The sequence below is a fragment of the Callospermophilus lateralis genome, chromosome 10, assembly GCF_048772815.1.
Source record: "Callospermophilus lateralis isolate mCalLat2 chromosome 10, mCalLat2.hap1, whole genome shotgun sequence".
Lineage (NCBI taxonomy): Eukaryota > Metazoa > Chordata > Mammalia > Rodentia > Sciuridae > Callospermophilus > Callospermophilus lateralis.
In genome coordinates this window covers 10,678,993-10,703,444 of record NC_135314.1, presented here as the reverse complement: position 1 = coordinate 10,703,444, position 24,452 = coordinate 10,678,993, and the positions used below count along the sequence as shown (strand labels likewise).

Sequence of the window (24,452 nt, the reverse complement as noted above, 5' to 3'; positions counted from 1 at the left end):
TTTTCTCAAGGCCCTGGGGCAGCCTTTACCTCAAGCCCCCCACCCTTGCCTCATCTCCTTTCAGGAGAGAGAGCTTGCGTGTGTCATGTACTTGCTTAAAGAGTTCCATTGTAATATAGGTTTTTTCTTCCAGAAATGCCTAATTTCACACAAGAAAAGTTACAAGAGACAGATATTATATTTGAATTAAAGCTTCAATACAGCCAGGAGACATAATAGTTATGCAGATTTGTGTACCTCATGGCAAACCATCAAAATACCTGAAGCAAAAACTGGTGGAATTGAAGGGAGAAGTATACAGTTTTACAATAATAATTGGGGACTACAATATTTACCCCTCTTGAAAATGAATAGAACAACTAGACAGAAGATAAGGAAACAGAAGACACTATCAATAAAGTAAAAAGTCAACCTACAAATGGGAGCAAATATTTGCAAAGCCTGTATCTGATAAGGAATTGATACCCATGATATATAGAAAGTTCCCAAAACTCAAGAACAAAGTAACCTAATTCAAAAGTTACCAAAGGAGTTGAATAGATATTTTTTCAAAGAAGATGCACAAATGAAAATATGCTCAACATTGCTAATTGTTAAAGAAATACAAGTTGAAACTACAAGATACTACCTCCCACTCCTTAGGACGACTATTATCAAATGAGTAAATGTTGGTGAGGCTGTGGAAAAACTGGAAGCCTTGTGCACCGTTGATGGGAAGGTAAATGGTGAAACTGCTATAGAAAGCATTATGGAGGTTCTCCAAAGAGTGAAAAAATACAATTATTTTAAGATCTAGTGATTCCACTTCCAAATGCATTCCCTAAAAAATTGAAAACAGAGTCTCCAAGAGATACGTGTATATCCATGTTCATAGCCACATTATTCACAATAGCTAAAATGTGGAAACACCAAAGTATCCATCAATGAATGAATGGATAAGCAAAATGTGGTATATAAACAATTGAACACTGTTAATCCTTTAAAGGAGGGAAATTCTCACATTTGCTCCAACACTGACAAATTTTGAAAACCTTATAAATGAAATAAGTTAGCTGCAAAACTGTATTATTACACCTGTATGAGGTATTTAGTCAAAATCTGAGAGATGGACAGTAGAATGGTTGTCAGAGCTGGGCCATGGGGAATGGGGAGTTATTGTTTAATGGGTATAGATATTCAATTCTCCAAGATGAAAGGAGTTAGGAACATGGATGGTGATGGTTGCAGTGTTATCAATGTATTTAACGCTTACTGTTGAAGATGGTAAGTTTCACATTATGTGTATTTTACCACAATTTTTAAAATTGGAAAAGGTATATTCTGCACTCAACAAGTATTTGAGAGCTGAGAACATCTACTGAAGTGTGAAATTGAGTGGTGCAGATTAAATGACATGAATGTAAGAGAACAGCAAGATCAGCATGAGCCGCAGTGTTCAGGGAAGTTTCTCTAAAGGGGTCAAGAACTGGGTCTTGGAGGATTTGGGTCATCAGAGAAGAAGAGAGGTACACTGCAAATTGGAGGGGCCAAAAAGGGAAACTGAGGAAAGAGGTAATCCAATTGGTAAAAGATATTTATTAGTAGTAAAAAATAAGGAAAGGGGGCTGGGGTAGTGGCTCAGTAGTAGAGCATTTGCCTAGCATGTGTAAGGCACTGGGTTTGATTCTCAGCACCACATATGAATAAATAAAATAAAGGTCCATTGAAAACTTAAAAAATATATTTTAAAAAAATAAGGAAGGTTCATAGATGGGAATCCTCAGAAATAAACAGAAAACCTCAGTCGACATATTCAGAAGTTGAGAAATTTTTAGGTTCCTGAGGGGCTCAGCTGACAAATATTCATCTCTGTCTCTCAGTTTTGTTATGTGAGTTCTGAAAACAGCTGTCAACTTTGAAATCACATCTGTTCAATTCTCCATCAGAGTATGTGAAGCATCTATCTCTGAAAAGGATGTGAAACCAAACTGAGGCTGTTAAACGGTTGAATCTTGTGTTTCTGATGTCAGTATTACTTCTGAGGCCAGAGTTCTTTTCAGTTAAAGGACAACTTTTTTTATGGATGGAAAACTTAACCTTTTTTCGAGGTCTCTCAGATGGAGAAATATAATTAACACACTCCGTGCTGAAAGCAAACATTAGGTTTTAGATTTATTAAATATAGCAGCTCACCCCCACCTTACCCACAGTTTTCCTTTCCCTGGTCAACCAGGGACTGAAAATATTAAGTAGAAGTTTTTAGAAATAAGCAGTTCATAAGCTTGAAATTGTGTGCCACTTAAAACATTGTAATGAAGTATCACTGCATGTTGCCTGGGACAGGAGTATCTGTCCCAACATATTCCTTGGTGGACCTTCGCTCCAGCATAGTCTAGCAGTTACTCTTACTTTACTTACTAATGACCCCCAAAGCACAAACTTTTATTACAGTGTTGTTGCAATTGTTCTATTTTTGTTAGTATTGTTAATCTCTTACTGTACCTACTTCATAGATTAGACTTTACCACAGGGTGTGTGTGTGTGTGTGTGTGTGTGTGTGTGTGTGTGTGACAAAGAGGTGGGGGCAGAAAATGGACTGTATAGTGCTCAATTCTGTCTTCAGTTATTTCAGGCCTCCACTAGAGGTCTTGCAATGCAACCCCCATAGATAAGGAGGGAGTATATAATACTTGTTTGAATGTATTCACTCTTTAATTACGGACGTGAAGGGAAGAATAACATTTTTTAAAATATCCGTACAGCATCTACATAATTTTGTTTCTGATTGTCTTTATAGGTGAAAAAAATCTACAGCCACCTGAGAATATAGAGGTCTACATCACGGATGACAACTTCACCCTGAAGTGGAACAGCAGGATTGAGATTGTTGAGAATGTGACCTTTTCAGCAGTTTATCAAACGTAAGTGACTCTACTTACTGATTTGCCAGAATGGTGTGGATAATATTTATGACTTTCCCATTTTGTTGGTACATTATAATTATATATAATGGTGGGATTTGTGTTATGTTTGTGCATGCACACAATGTAACAATATAATTTAGCCATTGTCACCCCCAGTATTTCCCCTTTCCCTCACCCCAGTCCCTTTCCTCTGTATTACTGATCCACCTTTGATTTATCTGAGATTCTCTCCACCTTCCTATTCCTTTTTTCCTCTCAATATTATTATAACTTTATCACCATAATTTCAGGTTTGGGAAACATTTCTTTTTCATGTATTAGAAATTTTCTGTCTTCATAGTATTTGTAATCGATTTCTACAAATAGAGACTTAGTCAAATTTATCTTTGAAGCAAAAGAGATTTGAGATGAGTGTGGTAAAGGCTTTTATAGCCCACAACTACCTCATACTTCCTCTGCTCTGGATATTCTGTGAAATGTATGTTAGTGTCTGAACTAGAGCATGCCTTGAGGATATGAGAGAGTACCCAAAAAGGCTAATCCAAGATCTTGGAATAAGTAACCAGACTCCTATGGTCAGATTTTCCTGTTATCTCCATCATACACAATATTTTAAATTCAGATACAGTTTGTAAACTATGTTGGACTCTATTGAAGTTTCAGGGTCTCTTTTTTGGTACTGTCTTTCTGTTTCATAGTTTCCAAGAGGGTAGGCAGGCAGGGCTTATGGAGAAAATGTTTACAGAAGGGGACCCAGCTCAGGACCTATAGCCCTGGGCCTTTCATCTGGTGTCAGGACTCTGTCTGCTAACTGTGGTCCACTGTCCAGGCAGGAGAAGACAGTGAAGAAGCAAGGGGTTAGGGTCTTCAGAACCAGGGTCCCACCACTTCAGCCACAAGCCATGACATTGTGGTTCTCCAATTATTAAAACTGGAATAGCAGGGGCTGAAGTTATGGCTCAGCAGTAGAGCGCTCACCTAGCACGTGCAAGGCCCTGGGTTCAATCCTCAGCACCACATATGAATAAGTGAATAAAATAAAAGTATTGTGTCTAACTACAACTAAAAAATAATATTTAAAAAAAACTGGAATAGCAGTCTGACAGCTTTGAAATTATGTGTATGTCTGCGTATGTGCATATAGACATTTTTAATTCCAGAGATTTTCTTTAAATTGAATTTTGCTACCAGTTTATTCTTTAATTCAGAATCTTCTTATGAAACGGTTGCCTGAGGTATAGAGGGGTCATTTCAGGTATGCTTATAATGAAGAGCAGGGAGCCATTGCTGTCACACCTGCATTCCTTCTCACATTGCTTATGCCAGATGCTCTAGTTCATCATAATCTTTGACCCTTCCACTCTAACTTTTGCATCAAATGATTTTTTTCAGTGTATTCTTACCCTATTTTGTTCTGCTAATTTACAAACAACTCTCTTTGCCGAAGTATGTCAGAATATACATTTGGATTGGTGTAGTGTAGTGCAGTGTAGTGTAGTGTGGACTCGAGCCAGGCTACTTGCATTGAAACCCATCTTCTGCAAATTTTTCTGACTAAAACATCAGTGTGTGTAACTTCTATCTAAAATGGATCGTGATGTATGTAACCTGCAGCACTCATTGTTTTGTTATAGTTAAAGCTTCGTCCTAAGGGTTTCATAAACTGACTTCCAGACCACTCACGTATAATCGAATCAAGTCTTTATTGAAGCACACCGGTGGCGGCTGACCAGAACATAAAGCTGTTCCCCTGAACAGCCCCGAACAATTGCAAGGGCACTCCTTATAAGCCTGAAAACTGCAAAAGGGATGTTCAGGGGGTCTAGACAATGCAAGCAAGCCAGGTTACAGAAGCGGGACAGTGCAGTCAAGCGGAGGGAAGCCTAACCAATCACAATTAGCCCAGTCACCCCAGTTACAGAAACAAAGCCCCGTTACCCTAGTTACAGAAACAATACCCATTAGGTAGTTTTGTGTTCTTAAAGATTTCTGTAGCAAAAGGAAAAAAAAAACATCTTGCCCCAGTCATGACTCTTCTACTTGGCATGGTTGTTTTACAGGATGAAGTCATAAAACAAAATGGAGTCACATTTGCTCCTACTATCACAGTTTCGGTCAGTAAATACTGGATGCCTTCTATGCTAAGCACTCATTCTGAGTGCCCAGAAGACCTCAGTGAACAGGAGAAGTAAAATAGTTCTCTTTCACAAATTACATTGTGAAACTGCTTTTATGAAATGAATCTTTTGGTTACATACTCACATTTCACATTGAATTCTGTTCTGATCTAATTATTGGAGATGATAAAGATTTTTTAAGAAAGTATAAAGGTAGCCTTTACTGAAATAGTTCTCTTAAGTGCAAAAGCATTTTAATAAAAGTTTTACTGCATTTTCTAAAGAGAAAATAAGATAAATATAAAGAGTGAGCATGGACCAAAATCATATTAATATATTTATTTATTTGTTATTTTTACTAGTGCTGACAATGGAACCAAGGCAAGTGTTCTACCGCTGAGTGACACCTCTAGCCCCTGCCCCCTTTTAAAAAAGAAGAATCCATTCTCAAATCGTATAAACCTTTTTGGTTGACTAGTTCCACTGAAGGAAATTGTTCATGCTAACATTTTAAAGTTTTTTTTGTTTCTGGTGGTATAATAAAAGAAATGATGAAGACCAGGAAGCAGAGGAGTGATTTGGTTTGGGAAAGGGCAAAGGAAACCCCTAAACCGCACTGATGTGTGAGGTCTGCCTTAGGACAGGTAATCTATCTATAGAAGAACAGAGGGGATCATCAAATCCAATTTTCAATTAGAAGATCCAAGAACAGAAAGTAAATTGCCAGAAGTCATACAACTGTCCTTTACAAAGCCAGCCAAAATCTGCTTTTGACTTATGGGTTATGCATATCTCTGCTTCCATGAAATATTAATGCAGCCACCCATAAAATTATATTATAGAAACTTATTAAAAATTAATTATATTCTGGGCACGGTGGCACATGACTGTAATCCCAGCAGCTCAGGAGGCTGAGGCAGGAGATTGCAAGTTCAAAGCCAGCCCCAGCAAAAGTGAAGCGCTAAGCAACTCAGTGAGACACTGTCTCTAAATGTAAAATACAAAATAGAACTGGGGATGTGGCTCAGTTGTCCAGTACCCCTGAGTTCAATCCCTGGTACCAAAAAAAAAAAAAAAAATCAATTGTATGTCTGAATGATTCCATTTTATATGTAGTAGCTTGGTTTATAGGTATTGGAAAAGAGTGGAAGGGCACATACTAAAATGTTAACAGGATGTGAACTCAAGTAGAGGAAATAATGTCTTAAGCTAGCTTTATAACATTAGTAAGAGGAAAATGTATTTGACACTATTTTGTCTGACATGTGCTTATTCATTCCTTTGCTTTTCACTTAAAGACCTGAGGTGGATGACTGGATGAAATTGCCTGGCTGTCAACACATTGTGGTCAACAAATGCCACTTTTCTCTTCTCAGTTCAGATGTTTATGAAGAAGTTAAATTGCGAATAAGAGCAGAAAAAGGAAATGACTCTTCTTCATGGAGTGAAGTTTACTCATTTATACCATTTGAGGAAGGTAAGAAAAGTAAAAGTTACTATCCGAATTATATTATATTCTTTAGTAAATGTTGCCAGAATAGTTCTCTTTCCAAACCTATTGATTTGCAAGATGTAAAATCTCCTATTATTTAAAGAACAACGATGCCTTTAAATCTCTTTTTTCCTTCTGCTCTGGCCCCATTTTTATGCTTTCTTTCTTTCTTTTCTGCTTTGTTACAGTAGTAGTTCTCAAAGTATGGGTTTATCATTGTTTTTTGGTTTAGTTTTGTGGTATTGGGGATTGAACCTGGGAGCATTCTGCCTCTGGGCAGTTTCCCCATCTCGTTTTTTAAAATGTTATTTTGAGACAGGATTCACTAAATCATCCAGGCTGGCCTCAAGCTGGCACCTCTTGCTTCTAGTAGAAGGGGTCCTGAGACCAAAAAAAGAAGCACAGCCCTGAACCAAACAAAAGAAAATGGTCTGCACTCCCTCTCTGTGCTTCATTTTCCCCATTCCCTCATCATCCCTTTCCCTTTGAGCCTTCTTCCTCCTTGCAGTACTAAACTCATTCTTCTCAAGGTCACAAGCTACCTCCATGTGCAGGTGAATTTCCAGTTCTCTTCCAGATCAGTCACCTGGTGGTGCACAGATGTGGACTTCTCTCCACTCTCTAGAAACACCTCCTCTTCTGGATAGAAGGCATTTCTAGGGTACTTCTCCTTCCTGGTTCTCCTGCCCACTGGTTGTCCACTGACAGTTTTTTTACTCCACCCAGACTTTAAATGTCAGACTGCAGGGGCCAGTCTTTGAACTTCTTCTCTGCTCACTCCAACAGTAATCTTATGGCTTTCCAGATCGATTGTCTGTATGCTCTTGCCTCACAAAATTGTTTCTCCAGCCACATTCCTTTAGACTTGTATCACCCTCTGACCTTTAGACTTGTATCACCACCTTTATTCAACACCTCTGGATGTCACATTTAAAATAGTCAAACAGAGCTCTCCATCCCCCCTTAAAACCTGCTCTTTTCCTGCAATCTTTACCATCTCAGTTAACATCAGCTGTGTCTTTGTTCACACGAGAGCCCAGAGTGATCCTTGACACAGCTTGTCTGTCAACACATTCTGATGTCTTCAAAGTATACCTGACTTCCCTCCCTTCCAGCCTGAAAGCCAAGCCACTTTCATTCTTCACTTGATTTCTTACTGGTTTCCTTGCCTCCACACCTCCACATATCTTAACAGGATGCTCTTTCTAAAACCTGAGTCACATCTTTTTTTTTAGTGATCTTTTTTTCAATATCTTTTTAAGTTGTAGTTGGACACAATACCTTTATTTTTTATTTGTTCATCTTTATGTTTGTTGAGGATCAAACCCAGGGCCTCGCATGTGTGAGGTGAGAATTCTACCTCTGAGCCCCAACCCCAGCCCCTGAGTCACATCTTGGTATTCCTAATCTTAGCCCTCAGATGACTTCATGGACTACTAAGGCTTCGAAATTCTTCTTTCACATCTAGCCTCTAGCCTCCTCCCAAATCTGTTTCAACCACTCCCAGCCATTCTAGCAACTTCATTGTCTCCTGAAAAAGTTAAGCTCATTCCCATCCTAGGGGCTCAGCCAGGGTGACTTTTTCCCTAGATATTTGTATGACCACTCCATTACTTTATTCAGGCCTCAGCTCAAATGTATCTCTCAAGAGATATGCTAACTAGCATATCTAAAAGAGCACTTCCAACCATTCTTCATCCCTTCATATGACTTTATTTTTCTTTATAGCACATGGCATTTCATATGTTAGTTTATTTGAGTTTTTTGCCATCTCCATGAGAGTGTAGATCCTCTGTTTTGCTCTGTTAGGGACATAGTACTTGTTGACCTGACATTAAAGAAGTGTCATAGTAATTGTCTTGTTCCTACAGCTCAAATAGGTCCTCCAAAAGTACATTTAGAAGCTGAAGATAAGGCAATAACAATACACATCTCTCCTCCTGGGACAGTGGACAATGTTATGTGGTCTTTGGACGTTTCAGCCTTTACATATAGCTTAGTTATGTGGAAAAACTCTTCAAATGTGGAAGTAAGCATTTTTTTTACCTTTGTTAATGTGAGAGGAAAAAATTAGGTGAATTAATTGTAAAATTTGTCTTTATACTTTTATGAAGAATAGACTTCTTTTTTTTTCTTAATTATAGGAAAGGATTGAAACAGTTCGTCCTGGAGATAAAATTTATAAACTCTCACCAGAGACTACTTATTGTTTAAAAGTTAGAGCAAAACTACTTTTGTACAACAAAAATGGTAGCTATAGTCCAGTATGTTGTATAAATACCACAGGTAAGGAGAACCTTTTGTTTTAGAACTATTAACTATATTTGGCAATATATTTATTTTGGAATTTTTCCCATAGTCACTGAACTATGTGTTATATATGGTTTAATAGATATTAATACAAAAGCATTATAACAGCATTTATATAAGTTAAAAACATTATTTGGGATTTTTGCCTCAAGTAAATAAATAGTAATGAAAATTAATTCTACTTAAAAGTCCAAATATTTTATAATGACCAAATGTTTTTTACTTGCTCAAAATCCATAGAAGGGGAGGTAGTTGATAGTAGAATGGTCAGTCTTCCAAAAAGATATACCTCTAAATGAAATGTGAAAATATAGCATCCTTTTATATCTAGTCTTTGATATCTTGCCAATAATTAAGGTCAAGAGTGGGAGATTAGAGTTGTTTATTATTTTAATTATAAACTTAACACACTTTCTTTCTTAAAAATCAAAACAATGCAGAAGAGTTTAAAGTGAGCTTTTCCTCTCTTGCTCTCTTACCCCCAACTCTGTTTCCCAAAGGTAAGCATTGTTAGCAATGCATATATATACTTCTTTTTAGGACTTATAAGATGTAATTTAGGGGTTTTGTTTTCAAATTAAAAGAGAATCCTGATGCATATGTTTATTTTATAGCTTGCTTGTTTAACCCAATATGGTGAGGATAACTTCTGTATCAGTACATACAGATCTATCACAGTCTTTTAAATGGCTCCTTAGTATTTCATTGTGTGAATGTACACCACAGCTTAGTTGTTACCTTGATGATGAGATGTAATACTTTTATCATTTTGCCCATGCTGTTAAAACTTTTGCCATATATTCTTTAACTAGAGTAAAATCACATGCTATTTAACGTATGCTTTGGTTTCTAGCTGAAAATAAGCTGCCTCCACCAGAAAATTTAGAAATCAGTGCTGATAATGAGAACTATATTCTGAAATGGGATTATGCATATGTGAATGCGACCTTTCAAGTTCAATGGTTCCAGTAAGTTCTTGTCCATAAATTCCTTTTTCCCAGTGTGTTTTGATTATGCTTTCATGCCACTTCAGCTACCTGAAACTCCTTGCACCTACAGTGACTGACTGAGAAGTAGGCATGACACATTGGAAATTTGGGGGATTTAATTATAGCTCCAGCTATGCCCATAACTAGCTGGTTGATGTTGAGCTCATGACTTAACCTTGTGGGCCTCGGTGTCTTCATGTGTTACAAAATGGGTATGTTCTAATTCCTAGGGTTCTTACTGGCTCTTTTGTAAATAAGTGTGACTTTAGTAGCTTTTCTTTCTTTCTCTTTTTTCTTTTCTTTTCTTTTTTTTTTTGGTGCTGGCCGCGGAACCCAGGGCCACCCGCCCTAGTTTCATGTATTAGTTCCCCAATCAGGAATGCTTGATTTTTGACCCTGACCTTTTCTTCAGAGCTCACTTTTCCCATAAGTGTTTGAAATTTTTTCAAGCTACTCACTTCAATCTTGTTCAAAAAGTTAACCCTCCTATTTTCTTTAGTGGTTTTGCTGAATTTTTATGGTGATCACATTAGTGGGAAATTAAAGAAAGTTGAAGAGAACAGATTTTTTCCTCTTTATTGGCAAATAATTATACATAACAGTGAAATTTGTTATAATATATTCATATGTGCACACAATAAACCAGTATAATTTGGACAATTTCATTCCCCAGTACCTCCCCTTTCCCTCTCCTCCTTCCCCCAATCCCCTTCTTCTATTCTACTGATCTCCCTTCAATTTTTTTAAAATTTGTTTTAATTGATTATACATGACGGTAGAGTGTATTTTGACACATTTTTTTTTGTTTTTGTTTTTTTTATTGGTTATTCAAAACATTACAAAGATTGCAGAATCACATCGGTTACACATCCACATTTTTACATAATATATTTTGACACATTGTACACAAATGGAACACAACTTCTCATTCCTCTGGCTGTATGTGGTGCAGAGTTGCACCAGTAGTGTAATCATACATGTATATAGGGTAATAATATCTGTCTCATTCTACCGTCCTTCCCATCCCCACAGTCCCACTCGTCCCCTCACTCCTCTCTGCACAATCCAAAGTTCTTTCATCCTTGCCTACCCCACCTACCCCACTATGGATCAGCAACTGCTTATCAGAGAAAACATTCAGTCTTCGGTTTTTGGTATTTGGCTTATTTCTCTTAGTATGATGTTCTCTAGTTCTATCCATTTACCTGCAAATTCCATAATTTTATTTTTCTTTAAGACAGAGTAATATTCCAATGTGTATATGTACCACATTTTCTTTATCCATTCATTTGTTGAAGTATATCTAGGTTGGTCCCATAGTTTAGTTGTTGTGAATTGAGCTGCTATAAACATTGATGTGGCTGTGTCACTATAGTATGCTGTTTTTAAGTCCTTTGGATATAAACCGAGGAGTGGGATAGCTGGGTCAAATGGTGGTTCCATTCCGAGTTTTCTAAGGAATCTCCATACTGCTTTCCAAAGTGGTTGCACCAATTTGCAGTCCCACCAACAATGTGTGAGTGTACCTTCTTCCCCACATCCTTGCCAACACTTATTATCTCTTGTATTATTGGTAATTGCCATTCTGACTAGAGTGAAGAGTTTTGATTTGTATTTCTCTAATTTCTAGAGATTATGAACATATTTCCATATGTTTATTGATTGATTGTATTTCTTCTTCTGAAAAGTGTCTGTTCAGTTCCTTAGCCTATTTATTGATTGGGTTATTTGGGGGTTTTTTTTGGTGTTACGTTTTTTGAGTTCTTTGTATATCCTGGAGATCAGTGCTCTATCTGAGGTGCATGTGGTAAAGATTTTTTTCCCATTCTGTAGGCTCTCTCTTCATATTATTGATTGTTTCCTTTGCTGAGAAGAAACTTTTTAGTTTGAATTCATTCCATTTATTGATTCTTGATTTTACTTCTTGCACTTTAGGAGTCTTGTTAAGGAAGCCGGGTCCTAAGCCAACAAGATGAAGATTTGGGGCCTACTTTTTCTTCTATTTGGCATAGGGTCTCTGTTCTAGTGCCTAAGTTTTTGATCCTCTTTGAGTTGATTTTTGTGCAGGGTGAGCTATAGAGGTTTAATTTCATTTTGCTACATATAGATTTCCAGTTTTCCCAGCACTGTCTGTTGAATAGGTATCTTTTCTCCAATGTTTGTTTTTGATGCCTTTGTCTAGTGTGAGATAACCTTATTTATATGGGTTTGTCTCTATGTCTTATATTTTGTACCATTGGTCTACATGTCTATTTTGGTGCCAATACCATGCCATTTTTGTTACTATTGCTCTGTACTATAGTTTAAGGTCTGGTATTATGATGCCTCCTGCTTCACTCTTCTTGTTAAGGATTGCTTTGGCTATTCTGGGTCTCTTATTCCAAATGAATTTCATGAAATTCCAATTTCATGATTGTTTTTTTCTAGTTCTGTGAAGAATGTAATTGGGATTTTAATAGGAATTGCATTAAATCTGTGTAACGGTTTTGGTAGTATGGCCATTTTGACAATATTAATTCTGCCTATCCAAGATCATGGGACATCTTTCCATCTTCTAAAGTCTTCTTCATTTCTTTCTTTAGTGTTCTGTAGTTTTCATTGTACAGGTCTTTCACCTCTTTTGTTAGATTGACTCCCAAGCTTATTTGGTTTTTGTTTTGTTTTGTTTTTGTTTTTGAGGTAATTATGAATGGGGTAGTTTTCCTAATTTCTCTTTTTTTTTTTTTCCTTTATTTTACTTTATGTGGTGCTGAGAATCGAACCTAGTGCCTCATGCATGCTAGGCAAGCGTGCTACCACTTGAGCCACATCCCCAGCCCTTCCTAATTTCTCTTGCAGTGGATTCATCACCTGTGTATAGAAATGCATTTGATTTATGGGTATTGATTTTATATCCTGCTACTTTGCTGAATTCATTTATTCTGGAATATTGTGGCAGAATTTTTGCTTCTTCTAAATATAGAATTTTGTCATTGGCAAATAGTAATAGTTTGAGTTCTTCTTTTCCTATTTATATCCCGTTAATTTCTTTTGTCTAATTGTCTAGCTAGAGTTTCAAATGCTATGTTGAATAGAAGTGGTGAAAAAGGGCATCCCTGACTTGTTTCAGTTTTTCGGGGGAAAACTCAATGTTTCTCCATTTAGAATGATGTTGGCCTTGGGCTTATCATAGATAGCTTTTATAATGTTGAGGAATGTTCCTATTATTCCTAGTTTTTCTGTGTTTTAAACATTAAGGGGTTGTGTTTTGTCAAATGCTTTCTCTGCATCTATTGAGTTAATCATATGATTTAAGTCTATTGAGTGATGAATTACATTGATTTTCTTATGTTGAACCAACCTTGCATCCCTGGAATGAACCCCACTTGATCATGGTGCACTATCTTTTTTTTTTTTTTTTTTAAGAGAGAGAGAGAGAATTTTAATATTTTTTTTATTTTTTAGTTATCGGCGGACACAACATCTCCGTTTTTTGTATGTGGTGCTGAGGATCGAACCCGGGCTGCACGCATGCCAGGCGAGCGCGCTACAGCTTGAGCCACATCCGCAGCCCCAGTGCACTATCTTTTTAACACGTTTTTATATGTGATTTGCCAAAATTTTATTGAAAATTTTTGTGTCTGAGTTCATCTGGGATATTGGTCTGAAGTTTTCTTTCCTTGATGTTTCTTTGTCTGGTTTTGGTGTCAGCATGATACTAGCCTCATAGAATGAGTTTGGAAGAGTTCCCTCCTTTTCTATTTTATGGAATAACTTGAGGAGTTTTGGTATTAGTTTTTCTTTGAAGGTCTTATGGAACTCGGCTGAGAATCCGTCTGGTGAGAGAGCAGATTTCAACCTGGCCAAGTAGAAATTAGCCAATATGCATGAGGTCTTGATACTGCATAAATTAAATAACAGCATACAGTTTATATCGACTAGAAAATGTCAGGGGATGAATAGAGAAGAAGGAGAGAAGAGGAAAATCATAAGGAAGGAAAAAATGGGTTTTGGGGAGACTGGGGATAGAAAGAAAGATAAATACTGAGAGCAGAAGAATAGAGGGACTAACAGCCAAAGGCAGGGAAAGAAAAGTGACAAGGTGAGAAGGACAGAGGAACAACAAGGGTGGAGAGAATTCAGAGCTCATCTTCTCTCCTCTTTACTGTGATCCTGGAACCAAGGATGGCTAGTAGGAGGGGAGCACATCTGTACAGAGGAAGACAACCTCACCAGGAGACTGTGCAGTGACCTTTTGTGTCTACTCCACTTCCAGATCCATGCTAAAAAACAGGGCCACGGGGTAGAGCTCAGTGATAGAGCGCTTGCCTAGCGCGTACAAGGCGCTGGGTTCAATCCTCAGCACCACATTAAAAAATAAACAAATAAATATAAAAAATAATAAATAAAGGTATTGTGTCCAACTACAACTAAAATATGTCTATATAAAAAAAATAGGGCCATGGAATAGAGAAGGAGAGGTGATGCCCCTGAGCTTCTCTTGGCTGCATGGCACACTGCACAAAGCACTGAAGAGGTCAAACAAACAGGAGGAAGCCTGCGAGTCCAGAAACCTGCGGCAGTCAGCTGACACTGCTCAGCCACATGTGGCTTAGGGCAGAGCAAACAAATTATAGCAGTTATAGAAATCAAAAAAGTGAAAGTAGATAGGGCTGGAGAGCACAGAAGCCACTTGGAAGGAGGTCCCATAATAACAAGGCCTTGATGTGGATAAGTGGGTGAGGAGGGTCACAGCAGGAGGGAAATCGGAGGAATAGGAAGACTTAAAATGAGGTTGGGGAATAATTCATTTTCTGTTGCTCTGTAACGAATTACTATAGATTTAGCAGATTAAAAATAGGCATTTTATCTCAAAGTTTCTGTGTGTCAGCCCAGGTATGGCTTACCTGAGTCCTCTGCTCAGTAATCAGGGTGTTGCTAGGATGTAGCTTCATCCAGCTCAGGGTCCCAAGACAGGTCTGCATGGTGCCTCTTGGAGGCATCAGGGGAAGGGTCTGACCTCTATCCCCTCTTTTAAAGGATTCCCCTGAGACATCAGGCCACCCAGCACAGTGTCTCATTTGATTAACTCACAACTAGTGATTTGGGACCTTAATTCCATCTGTAAAATGCCTCTGCCAGATAATGTTACCTAATCCAGGGGGAGGAGGGCCCAAATCAGATTCACAGGTCCTGCTCACACTGGGGTGGGGGCTCATACAGGATGTATGTGCAAAGGTAGGGACATTGGGGCCACCTTAAGATGCTGCCTGCCACCGTGGGGAGGGTGTCCTACAGGAACAGAACTCAAGGTGTGGAGGAGCCGTGAGAGAGATGAAGTTGGTAGGATGGGAGAAGATGGGGCTTACCGTGGGCCATCCTGTGTATTTTTGGGAACCATTGGAACATGAGGTCTGTGTTTGAGGAAGATGTGTATGGCTGCATCATATTTGGAGCAGAGGGCTCAGGTGACACTCAACATGAAGAAACAAGTTAGGAGGTTCTTGCAGTTCTAGGCCTAAACTGAGATGCTCTTTGCTGTTGGTTTGAGCAGCAGTTTCTTAGTCTCCCAGCCTTAGTTGAGTGCCTGTCCTTGGTTTAGGCACAGTGTAGCCCTAGACCGTGCGTTTCTGTTCCAGCACTTAAACAGGGGTGTGTGCAAATGTGTTCAGCAACTGGTTGGTTCTCCTGAAGGGAAGAGTCTTATTTGGACTACTGGCTGAATTTTGTGATGATGGCCACTTTCAAACCACGAGCATCCTGTTCCTGAACATGGAGCTGGAAAGATAAGCACAGTTGGCACTGGTATATGGGATTTTTACCATGTAGATACAATAGACATAAAGAGCCTCAAGTATGTAGATGATAAAATATAGTAAAATCTCTAGGGCAAGATTCAGTTTAAATATGTATTATCTTTGTCTTTAATACATTTTTTTTTTTTTTTTGTAGTGCTGGGGATTGAACCCAGGGCCTTATGCATGTAAGGCAATCACTCTACCAACTGAGCTATATCCCCAGCCCTTTAATACAATTCTTAATTGTAAGAGTATATAATTAGATTTTTAATAAAGGCTCTATTTAAAAACCATCTTGGAACATTCCTGGAATTATAGAAGTTGTTTTTGCACATGGTCAAGCCACCTCTGACACAACACTACTCTGGAACAATCTTTACCTTTCTTTTGTATTGGATGGATGCATCTCCTCCACTGTATCATGAGTTTCCCGAGGGTGTGGGAGCTGCTTGTTTGTGTGACTTTAGCCTCTAACAGCATACTGTAAGTATTCAGTTCATACTTACTAAATTAATGTGTTTGAATTTAAAGAACATTTTTTGTCTTACAGTGGCTTTCTAAAAATTATTCGTGAGACCAATTTACATATATGGCAACAAATACCTAACTGTGAACACATCAAAACTACATATTGTATCTTTCCTCGAAAACATCTCTCAAAAGGAATTTACTATCTTCGTGTACAAGCATCTAATGGAAATAGCACATCTTTTTGGTCTGAAGAGAAAAAATTAAATACTGGAATATACAGTAAGCCAATGTTTTTTTTTTTAAATTATAATTTTTCAATTTGGTGCAAATTCTTAAAATTGTTTTAAGATGTCTAATTACATATTTATCTTTACAATTTTTTTCTAGTTGTTATACCTCCACCAGTCATTAGCATGAAATCCATTAATGATTCACTGCGTGTCTATGTCAATGCTGCAGAAGGGTCAGTGGAGCAGCCTTACCCTCTAATTTATGAAATTATTTTTTGGGAAAACAGTTCAAATGTTGAGGTAATTATACATAGTAAATTTTGTATTCAGGTAAATAAAGCTGAGTTTAAAATTTGGGGAAAAATATTAGACCCTAAGACTGTGTATTTAACTGTGTGCCTATTGTAGTATAAAGAATGTCAGCATTTTTCCATGTTTTTGTATGGTAGAGTTATGGATTACTTGCATCTGAGTCTCAGATTGCTTTTAAAATAGATTCCTGAGCCCATTGCTGCTGAATCAGAACTGTTCCTAACACAATTCCTAGATGTTCATCTAGAGCAGAGCTTCTCTACGCCATTACATTGGGGCCAGATAATTCTTGTGACAGAGCCACCCTATGCTTTGTAGGATGCTTAGTAACATCTCTGAGCTCTACCCACTAGATGCCAGTAGTGCTCCTCCCAGTTATGGCAACCAAAAACATCTCTGAACATTGTCAAAAGTTCCCTGATGACACCTCCAAGGCAACAAAATTGATTCTTAGGGGCAAAAAATATCATCATGGCTTGTGGCCCTCCTAGAGGAAAGCATGTTTCCAAAGTTCAATTTTATTTATTTGTGTTTAATTTCATGTTGGGGGAGGAATTTTTTTTAATTATCTAAAAAGTCTCTGCAGAGGAAGTGTAGTGGAAAAAAATGTTGAAAAACACTGGCAAACACTGCATTTCAGAACCACAGACAGAATTTGATAACGCCACATCAGGTTATACACACAATTCCTTGTGTAATTACAATCAAGGAATCAACTTCAAATACTCAATGTTGGTAAAGTCTGTAACTTTACTTTCTTTTGGAAACTAGAAGCAAATTGAAGTGACTCAAATGCTTCCATTTTAGCTGTCTGACCATAGCTTAATTTAGACCATTGAGAAATAGCCATATAATTAATCTTGGGCAAGGTGTTTTGCCTCTTTGAAACTTTATTTTGTCTTCTCTAAAGTGGCAGTGATCATGGCAGCTGAATTTTATAAAAGGATATTTCTAAGATTTGAAAGAATATACATAGCACATTACTTTGACAAACAGTAGAGGTTCAGTCAATTGTAGTTGCCTCCCTATCCCGTACTGCAAACATCAATCATTATTATAAGAGCAACTCATTTATTGAATACTTAGAATTTATCAGGTATCATACTAAGTATTTTACATGAACTACTCCAGTCATTCCTCAAAACAACCCTGCCACACTGTATATTCAGTTTCATTGTTGTGCAGCAGATATTTAGGATTGCATAGTCCCTGCCTCATTGAAGTTGGGTCTTAAGTGTGCCAGCATGGCTTGGCTTGGCTCTCATGCTTCTCCTCTTTGCCAAGAGAAAGGCAATTTATCTAAATAGTCCATGGTCCAAGGAGGACAAGAGACTGGTGGGTTGGGAATCCTTGACCTTGGTTGGGGCTCCCCCTGTCAACCTGTAGACTGACTGAGAAAAATAAATAATTATGTTTGGAGCCACTGAATGCTAAGGTGGCTTCAATATTGTGGCAATAGCTGGCTAACATAGATAAGAGCCATAATTGTACTCATTTTACAGCTCAGAAAGTAAGGCACCAAGCAATGAAATAACCCCCACAAGGCCACACATCCATAACTGATACTTCAGCACAGGCAATTGAGGTCAGAATCCCTACCACTTGCCATTCTATCATTAATCCGAGGAAATACATTGGCAATTAAGCCAAACCAGCATGTACTCATGAAAATAAATCAGAGCTACCTTAGGAATGTATCATATGCTTTTTGGACAGCAGCATTTTAAACTTTCTGATTTGGTTATAATGGGTTGTTCAAAACATATTTCTTTTCACTTGTTCTGTGGTTTCTCGGGTTTTGGGGGTTTTTTATTTGTTTGTTTATTTGTTTTTATAGTGCTGGGGATTGAACCCAAGGTGTCATGCATGTTAGGCAAGTGTTCTACCACTCAGCCACATTCTCAGCCCACAAATTTATATTTCTTAAACACACACCAACTAAGTGTTTGGGAGAGGCAGATCTTAAATTGAATATAAAATAATTCATAGATCTCCCCTGTCTGATTTCATGAGCTAACTAAACTTTATCAATGACTCAATTATTTTCATAGAGAAAATTCCTAAAAGAAAAAAACGATTTTACTATTGACAACTTGCAACCACTGACTGTGTATTGTGTCAAAGGAAGAACACACTTTGTGGGGGAACAGTTGAATAAAAGCAGTATTTTTAGCAATACTGTGTGCGAGAAAACAAAACCAGGTGAGAATATCTTTTTTGTGTCTTTTTACAAATGTAACTAGACTTAATAAAATAATACATTGGAAATTGTAAAATATTTGCTTTTCACTTCAAAAGATAGATTTTCTGCATGTTCACTTCATGAATTACATGAATCAAAAGTAAACCTTCAAGATAAGTCTTTCAGTTTTAGAAAATATATATAATGCTCAATTTAGTATTTTTAATGCTTTTATATTTCATCCAGTATCCACATAATGAATTTCTTTTTAATTGTTGCTTTTGGTATTTAATAAGACTATAAGTTTTTAATGTTTTACATAAACCTTAATGATTATGAAAACCAAGTCGTTCAGTTGTAATTTTTTTATGTGCAAGTGGTTTTCATCTCATTTTGTAGAGTGAACTGGTAGAGGCTTAGTCACAGAATCTTTTTAAATTCTGCTAGTCACGTGTTGTAGAAGTTCTGGAGAACTTTCACCTGGTACGGCCCATGTGTTGATATTGTCTTCTTCCACAAAAGACCTCTTAGATTAGTCCCCAGATAGTCTTTAAAGGTCAGGTTGTGCTGGTACTCAGTGTTACCAGAAATATTTTTAGAGGTATTATTTAATAGATTTTATATTTATCTTCATATGGCTAGTTTCATATCAGTGCATTTGTGTGTCCAAACATACATTGATACTAAACATCATTTATGTATCTTTAGGAAATTCTTATAAAATCTGGGTGATAGCTGGAATTTGCATTGCAGGAGTTTTTATTCTGTTTACCATGTATGTTATGAAAACCCTCCTGAGATGTTTCAATTATGTGTTCTTCCCATCACTTAAACCTCCTTCCAATATTGACAAGGTACGTTACTCTTCTCTGTCAACCTAAGAAATATATTTGATTTCAACAAAATGCATAAGTTTTCTTGATATCCAGAAAACAATACAGACTAATGTAGGTATTTTGTTCAAAGTTTCAGTAAATGAACTTTAGAATCAGTCACCTAATAACAGCACAGAAGTAAGATTTGTCCTTAATCTCCTGTTTTCTGGCAATTTGGCTATTATGGCATTTGTTTTACTATTTAAATTATTTAAATCTTTGGGATTCTTCACAATATATCAAAAAGAATTGTTCTATCCCTATAGAAAGTATATTCATTCCAAGAATGTAATCACAGAAGGTGGCATCCTCAGAAGCACGAGTTTCCTTGTAGACACATTGATGTTTGGCTTGGTGCTCCTGTAGAGGTGGCAAGGGTGCTGGGTGCTGAAGGCCCAGTAGCAGACTGCTTGGGGACAGTGTTCACCCAGGGCAGGGTTCAGGCTTGCTTTGAGAAGCCGTGTGGTGAAGAGCCCAAGCGCAGAGTTGGAATTGTGGTGAGCTGTGACACAGCCATGCTCACAAGCTATGTGAAGTTGAGTGAGTCACTTAGGAGTAGATGGGCAGGCGGGTACCCTTGGGCTCTGCATGGGAGCCAGGACCACTCCCCTCCAGAGTCGCGAGCAGGGAAAGAGCTACCCCAAGAACAGCCCAGCACTCTTAAGAATGCCCAGTACATCTTCACTAGCTTACTCTAATAATCCTGAGTTTTTAAATATCACTTTTATGTACTGTAATATTCATAGCTCTTATTTAAAATAGACTTTAAATAGCTAATTATAAAATTCCTAGTCAAACAGAAAAAAAAATTAATTTCTCGGTTGTACTGCTTCTAGGTACCTTTGAGTTGGATTATTTTGAATTATTTTAAAATAAAATGTCCATGCTCCCCCGCGCTCCCCTGGCAGCCCCTCCTAGGCTGCTCCAGGGCAGTGTGCCCTCTTACATGCTCTTCTTGGATTCACCAAGAAAGTACTAAGATTTGTGAACTCACTAGTTTTATTCCAAACCTTACAATGTAATTGGTATGTTCTTAGCTGACTTTTTAATATGCATAATAAAAGGGAAGTTTTCTAAATGAAAACTAAAGCTATTAGAACTATGAAGCTAATTTTTATTATTTTAAACAATTCATCTCTATTCCTTCCTTTTTTTAAAATTAGTATTTGTCTGAACAACCATTAAAGAATCTTCTACTTCTGACATCTGAAGAACAAATTGAAAGGTGTTTTATAATTGAAAACACAAACACAAATACCATAATGAAGGAAACTAATCAAATTGAGGAGGATCACAAAAAGTACAATTCCCAAACCAGTCAAGATTCAGGAAACTATTCTAATGAAGATGAAAATTCGGGAAGTAAAACAAGCGAAGAACTTCTGCAACTGGAAACTGAGTCCCCAGAAATGAACTCTTAAAATGCTCGTTGCCATTGGAGTTCACACCGGAACTCAAGCTCCTTGTAACTGTAAAGAGGATGTTTGCTTCTTAGGGAAGGAAAAAAAAAACACCTTCAGATCACAGTTCCTAAAATTACAGCAGGCATTTAACTATTTAAAAATGAAATCACAGGAGTTTGGAGAAATATGCTCTGCCTTCTTATCAAGCCTGTCTTGGGTGGAATGGGCAACTCGGGCAGGTAGCCACCATCTTTCCCGTGCCGTGCTAACTGTCTCATGGCTAAAGGCAGGTTTTGTGTTCCTGTCAGTACTGACACAATGCTGCTGGTTACTGCAGGTGGCATTTGTTCTCCACTCCCAACGCCATCTCACTATTTCTCAGGAAATATTTAGAACATTTGGTCTTTGATTAGAGCCTTAGGATGTTTCTTTAAATGGTCTGAATATTATCACCCGGTCTTCCAAAAAGTAGCTTGTCCTAGAAAACAGCCACAAATGCTAGAAAAATAATCCTTAAAAGTGTTCAGGGGAGTTCTCTGCATTTTTCCTGAGATATTGCACAACTGCCTGTCCTTTAAATGCTTTAGGATTAAAACCAGGTAATCTTTTACTTTGCATGAAGACCTCCTGATTCATAACTGGTTAGAGCCATGGCAGCCACTGATGTCATCTAGTGGTTACCTAATTAGAGAAGCCATTGTTATTTTTTAAAGGCTCAGTGTGTGCTCATGAGGCACAGCACACAGGTCATCCTGGGACCAGAAAATGCCAGTGATGGAAAAGATGGGGTGAGAAGTGAAGTCATTCAGTAGGAAACAGTCAAGTAAATTTGGTGAAAAAAATAAGAATTTGTCTAATCAACTTTAATTATTAGCCCAGGATGTTTTTCTGGCTTATCTGCCACTTTTCATACCAGGCAAACTTCTCTGCACTGCCTAGCAATATTCAGATGCCCCTTCTGTTCAGCCTGCATGCACTCAAGAAAATGCAAATTATTTAATATGAACATGAAGGGGAAAACACAATGAGGAAAAAAAGCCTAATTTTAAAAATTATATAGTGCTTTCCAAAGGCACTCAGGGCATATTTTAAATTACATAACATTTAGGGTTAACCATGGATGCCTTCTGTAGCAGAAAGTCTAGAAATTCTGGTGGCCTGAAGGGCAGGCCTCTCACCAGTGGCTGCAGCTGGAACTGTTGAAAGAGAAAACACATGGCGTCAGAGGGTATGCTGGGCGCCCATCACTAAGGCCAGTCCTGTCACGTGGTCATCTCTGTTGAGGGAACACCATCGGCCAGGAAGAAAGGGAGGGCTGTGGTTCCCAGCCCATCCTAGGCACCTGCACGCGTGTGCACACCACACCATGTGCTTCTGGCCCTGTCAGCTGGCTCCCAAGTCATCCCAGCAGAACACCAAGGCCAAGGAGGAGGCCCAAGGAACCCCATTGAGACCCCAGAACACTCTCTTCCTCTTCCTGACCAGAGGCGCTTGGTTCAAAGTGCAACTTCTGGGTTGACCCTGCAATTGTAAAGGCCCTGTCACTTTGAAAAGTCGCCCCTTAGAGAAATTGGGAACATGTCATAGCCCTGCCACTGTTGCCTTTCGTACTGTGTCACTTCAGTGATCCTGTCCAGTACTTCTGACCCTGTGTTCACCACAGTGAAAAAGCTGCTTTCTTCAGGCCAGGCAGCCTGGACGGAAACGACACCTTCGTAGGATATGAAGATGGGGAAACTCTTTGAACACTAAGATAGCAATGGAATTGGTAGGTCCCTGAGATTTGGGGACCCATGTCTTCTTGTGACAACTCTGTGTCTTTGAACAAGCACTTGAACAGTAGTAGAAAAAAAAAGGGAAGAGGGGCCATTCTGTCCTTCACAGTGTTCTACATGATGCTTCATCAGGAGGTGCTGCTGAGTTGTAAGGAGATGAGTGTTTTTTTTTTAATAATAGTTTTTACTTAAAAATACTTGGGCTGGCCTCAGTGGCACACACCTGTGACCCTCAGCAGGGGGCTGAGGCAGGCGGGTCACAAGTTCAAGGTCAGCCACAGCAACTTAGCAAGACCCTGTCTCAAAATTTTTTTTAAAAGGGGGGGTTGGAGGTATAGCTCAGTGGTAAAGTGCCCCTGAGTTCAATCTCCAGCACCCCCCAAAAAATTATATATATATATATATATGCCATCCACTTGGAAGCCCTAATAGACTGCCTAAAAATTAGAGTGTTGCTGGTTTTGGGAGAGACTGAATATGATCTGAGAATTCATGAGAGACATTCTATATAGTACATATGGATATATGTAAAAAGTGATTCAGGCCTGTAAACACATACGTACTTGTACTGATATATGCCCATATATACGATGGTAGCCCTTATTATACTGGTATGACCTAAAAACTAATTATTAATATAAGTAGTAATTGTAATTAGAAAATTTTAAATGCTGTTTAGAACTATGACTTTGAGTCTGGCCAGAAATTTGCAACCTGTAAAAAGTTAATTTAAAAATATAATTCAGGCCAGGCTTGGTGGCACACACTGGTAGTCCCAGATACTTGTAAAGGCTAAGGCATGTTCAATTGAACCCAAGAATTCAGGATCAACCTAGGCAACATAGCAAGAACTTGTCTCAAAAAAAAAAAAAAAACCTAAAAATTTATAGTTTGTATCTTTCCCCAAAACGAGGCTATGTCATTTAAAACAGCCTCAGATTGCTCTTGAGTTTGTGGAGAGGGTATAGAGAATCCTCCCCAACCCCGTATCCCATGACTATATTCACTGGTTTTCTGTGATGACTGACTTCCCCCACTAGAGCAGAGCTCTGTGAGAGTAGGGACTCTGTTCATCACTGTGCCCCCCGTGCCTTTAATATGGTGCAGAGCACGTGGAGAGTGCTCAGAAAATAATTATGGAATGAATGAGGCTGAGTTGAGCCAGGTGAGTGTCCTAGCAACGTTTGTTTGTTTGTTGAATTAGAAGGACATTACTGAGTTTTAATGTTTTTATGCAACAATTTTTATCTTGTTTATATATTTGTCTTTATTATTGTAAACAACTTTATGTAATAAACACTGGAGCCAGATTCTCTGTTTTTTTGTGATTTTTTTTTTCCACTTGAACTTAATAAATTGTATGCTTCAAGATGTTGCAGCTGATGCCTTTAGAAGGTATTCCTGATAGAGGGACCTGATGCCGGTGCCAGATACACCAGCGCCCTCCGTCAGGCATCCCAAAGGGCCACCACCACGTTGTAACTGCCCCACAGAGCAGATGGGAAATCGCTTGTTTGCCTTTTTTCTTCTCCACACCCTGAACCTAACCCCTGCAGGAGCATAGTCATCCTGAAGCAAGAGTCTGCAATGGCTTTGTGTCCTCCTTGCTTGCTTTC

The 24,452-nt window shown here is 38.2% G+C and overlaps 1 protein-coding gene across 3 annotated transcripts in view; it reads left to right on the top strand.

Moving 5' to 3' along the window:
* The window catches only part of Ifnar1 (interferon alpha and beta receptor subunit 1), a 30,535-nt gene extending 6,389 nt beyond the window's left edge, over nt 1-24,146 (top strand). Inside the window, exons 2-11 of one of the 3 annotated variants that reach the window (XM_076867937.2) lie at nt 2,777-2,900; nt 6,397-6,497; nt 8,384-8,541; nt 8,657-8,798; nt 9,676-9,790; nt 16,139-16,338; nt 16,447-16,589; nt 18,653-18,803; nt 19,492-19,637; nt 20,822-24,146. In XM_076867937.2, coding sequence (XP_076724052.2) covers nt 2,777-2,900; nt 6,397-6,497; nt 8,384-8,541; nt 8,657-8,798; nt 9,676-9,790; nt 16,139-16,338; nt 16,447-16,589; nt 18,653-18,803; nt 19,492-19,637; nt 20,822-21,079 — 1,538 coding nt within the window. In that variant the 3' untranslated portion in view covers nt 21,080-24,146. Of the gene's footprint in view, nt 1-2,776; nt 2,901-6,318; nt 6,498-8,383; nt 8,542-8,656; nt 8,799-9,675; nt 9,791-16,138; nt 16,339-16,446; nt 16,590-18,652; nt 18,804-19,491; nt 19,638-20,821 lie in introns of all 3 variants that reach the window. The other 2 variants (XM_076867935.2, XM_076867934.2) reach the window with 2 other exon arrangements.
* The last annotated feature ends 306 nt before the right edge of the window (nt 24,147-24,452 follow it).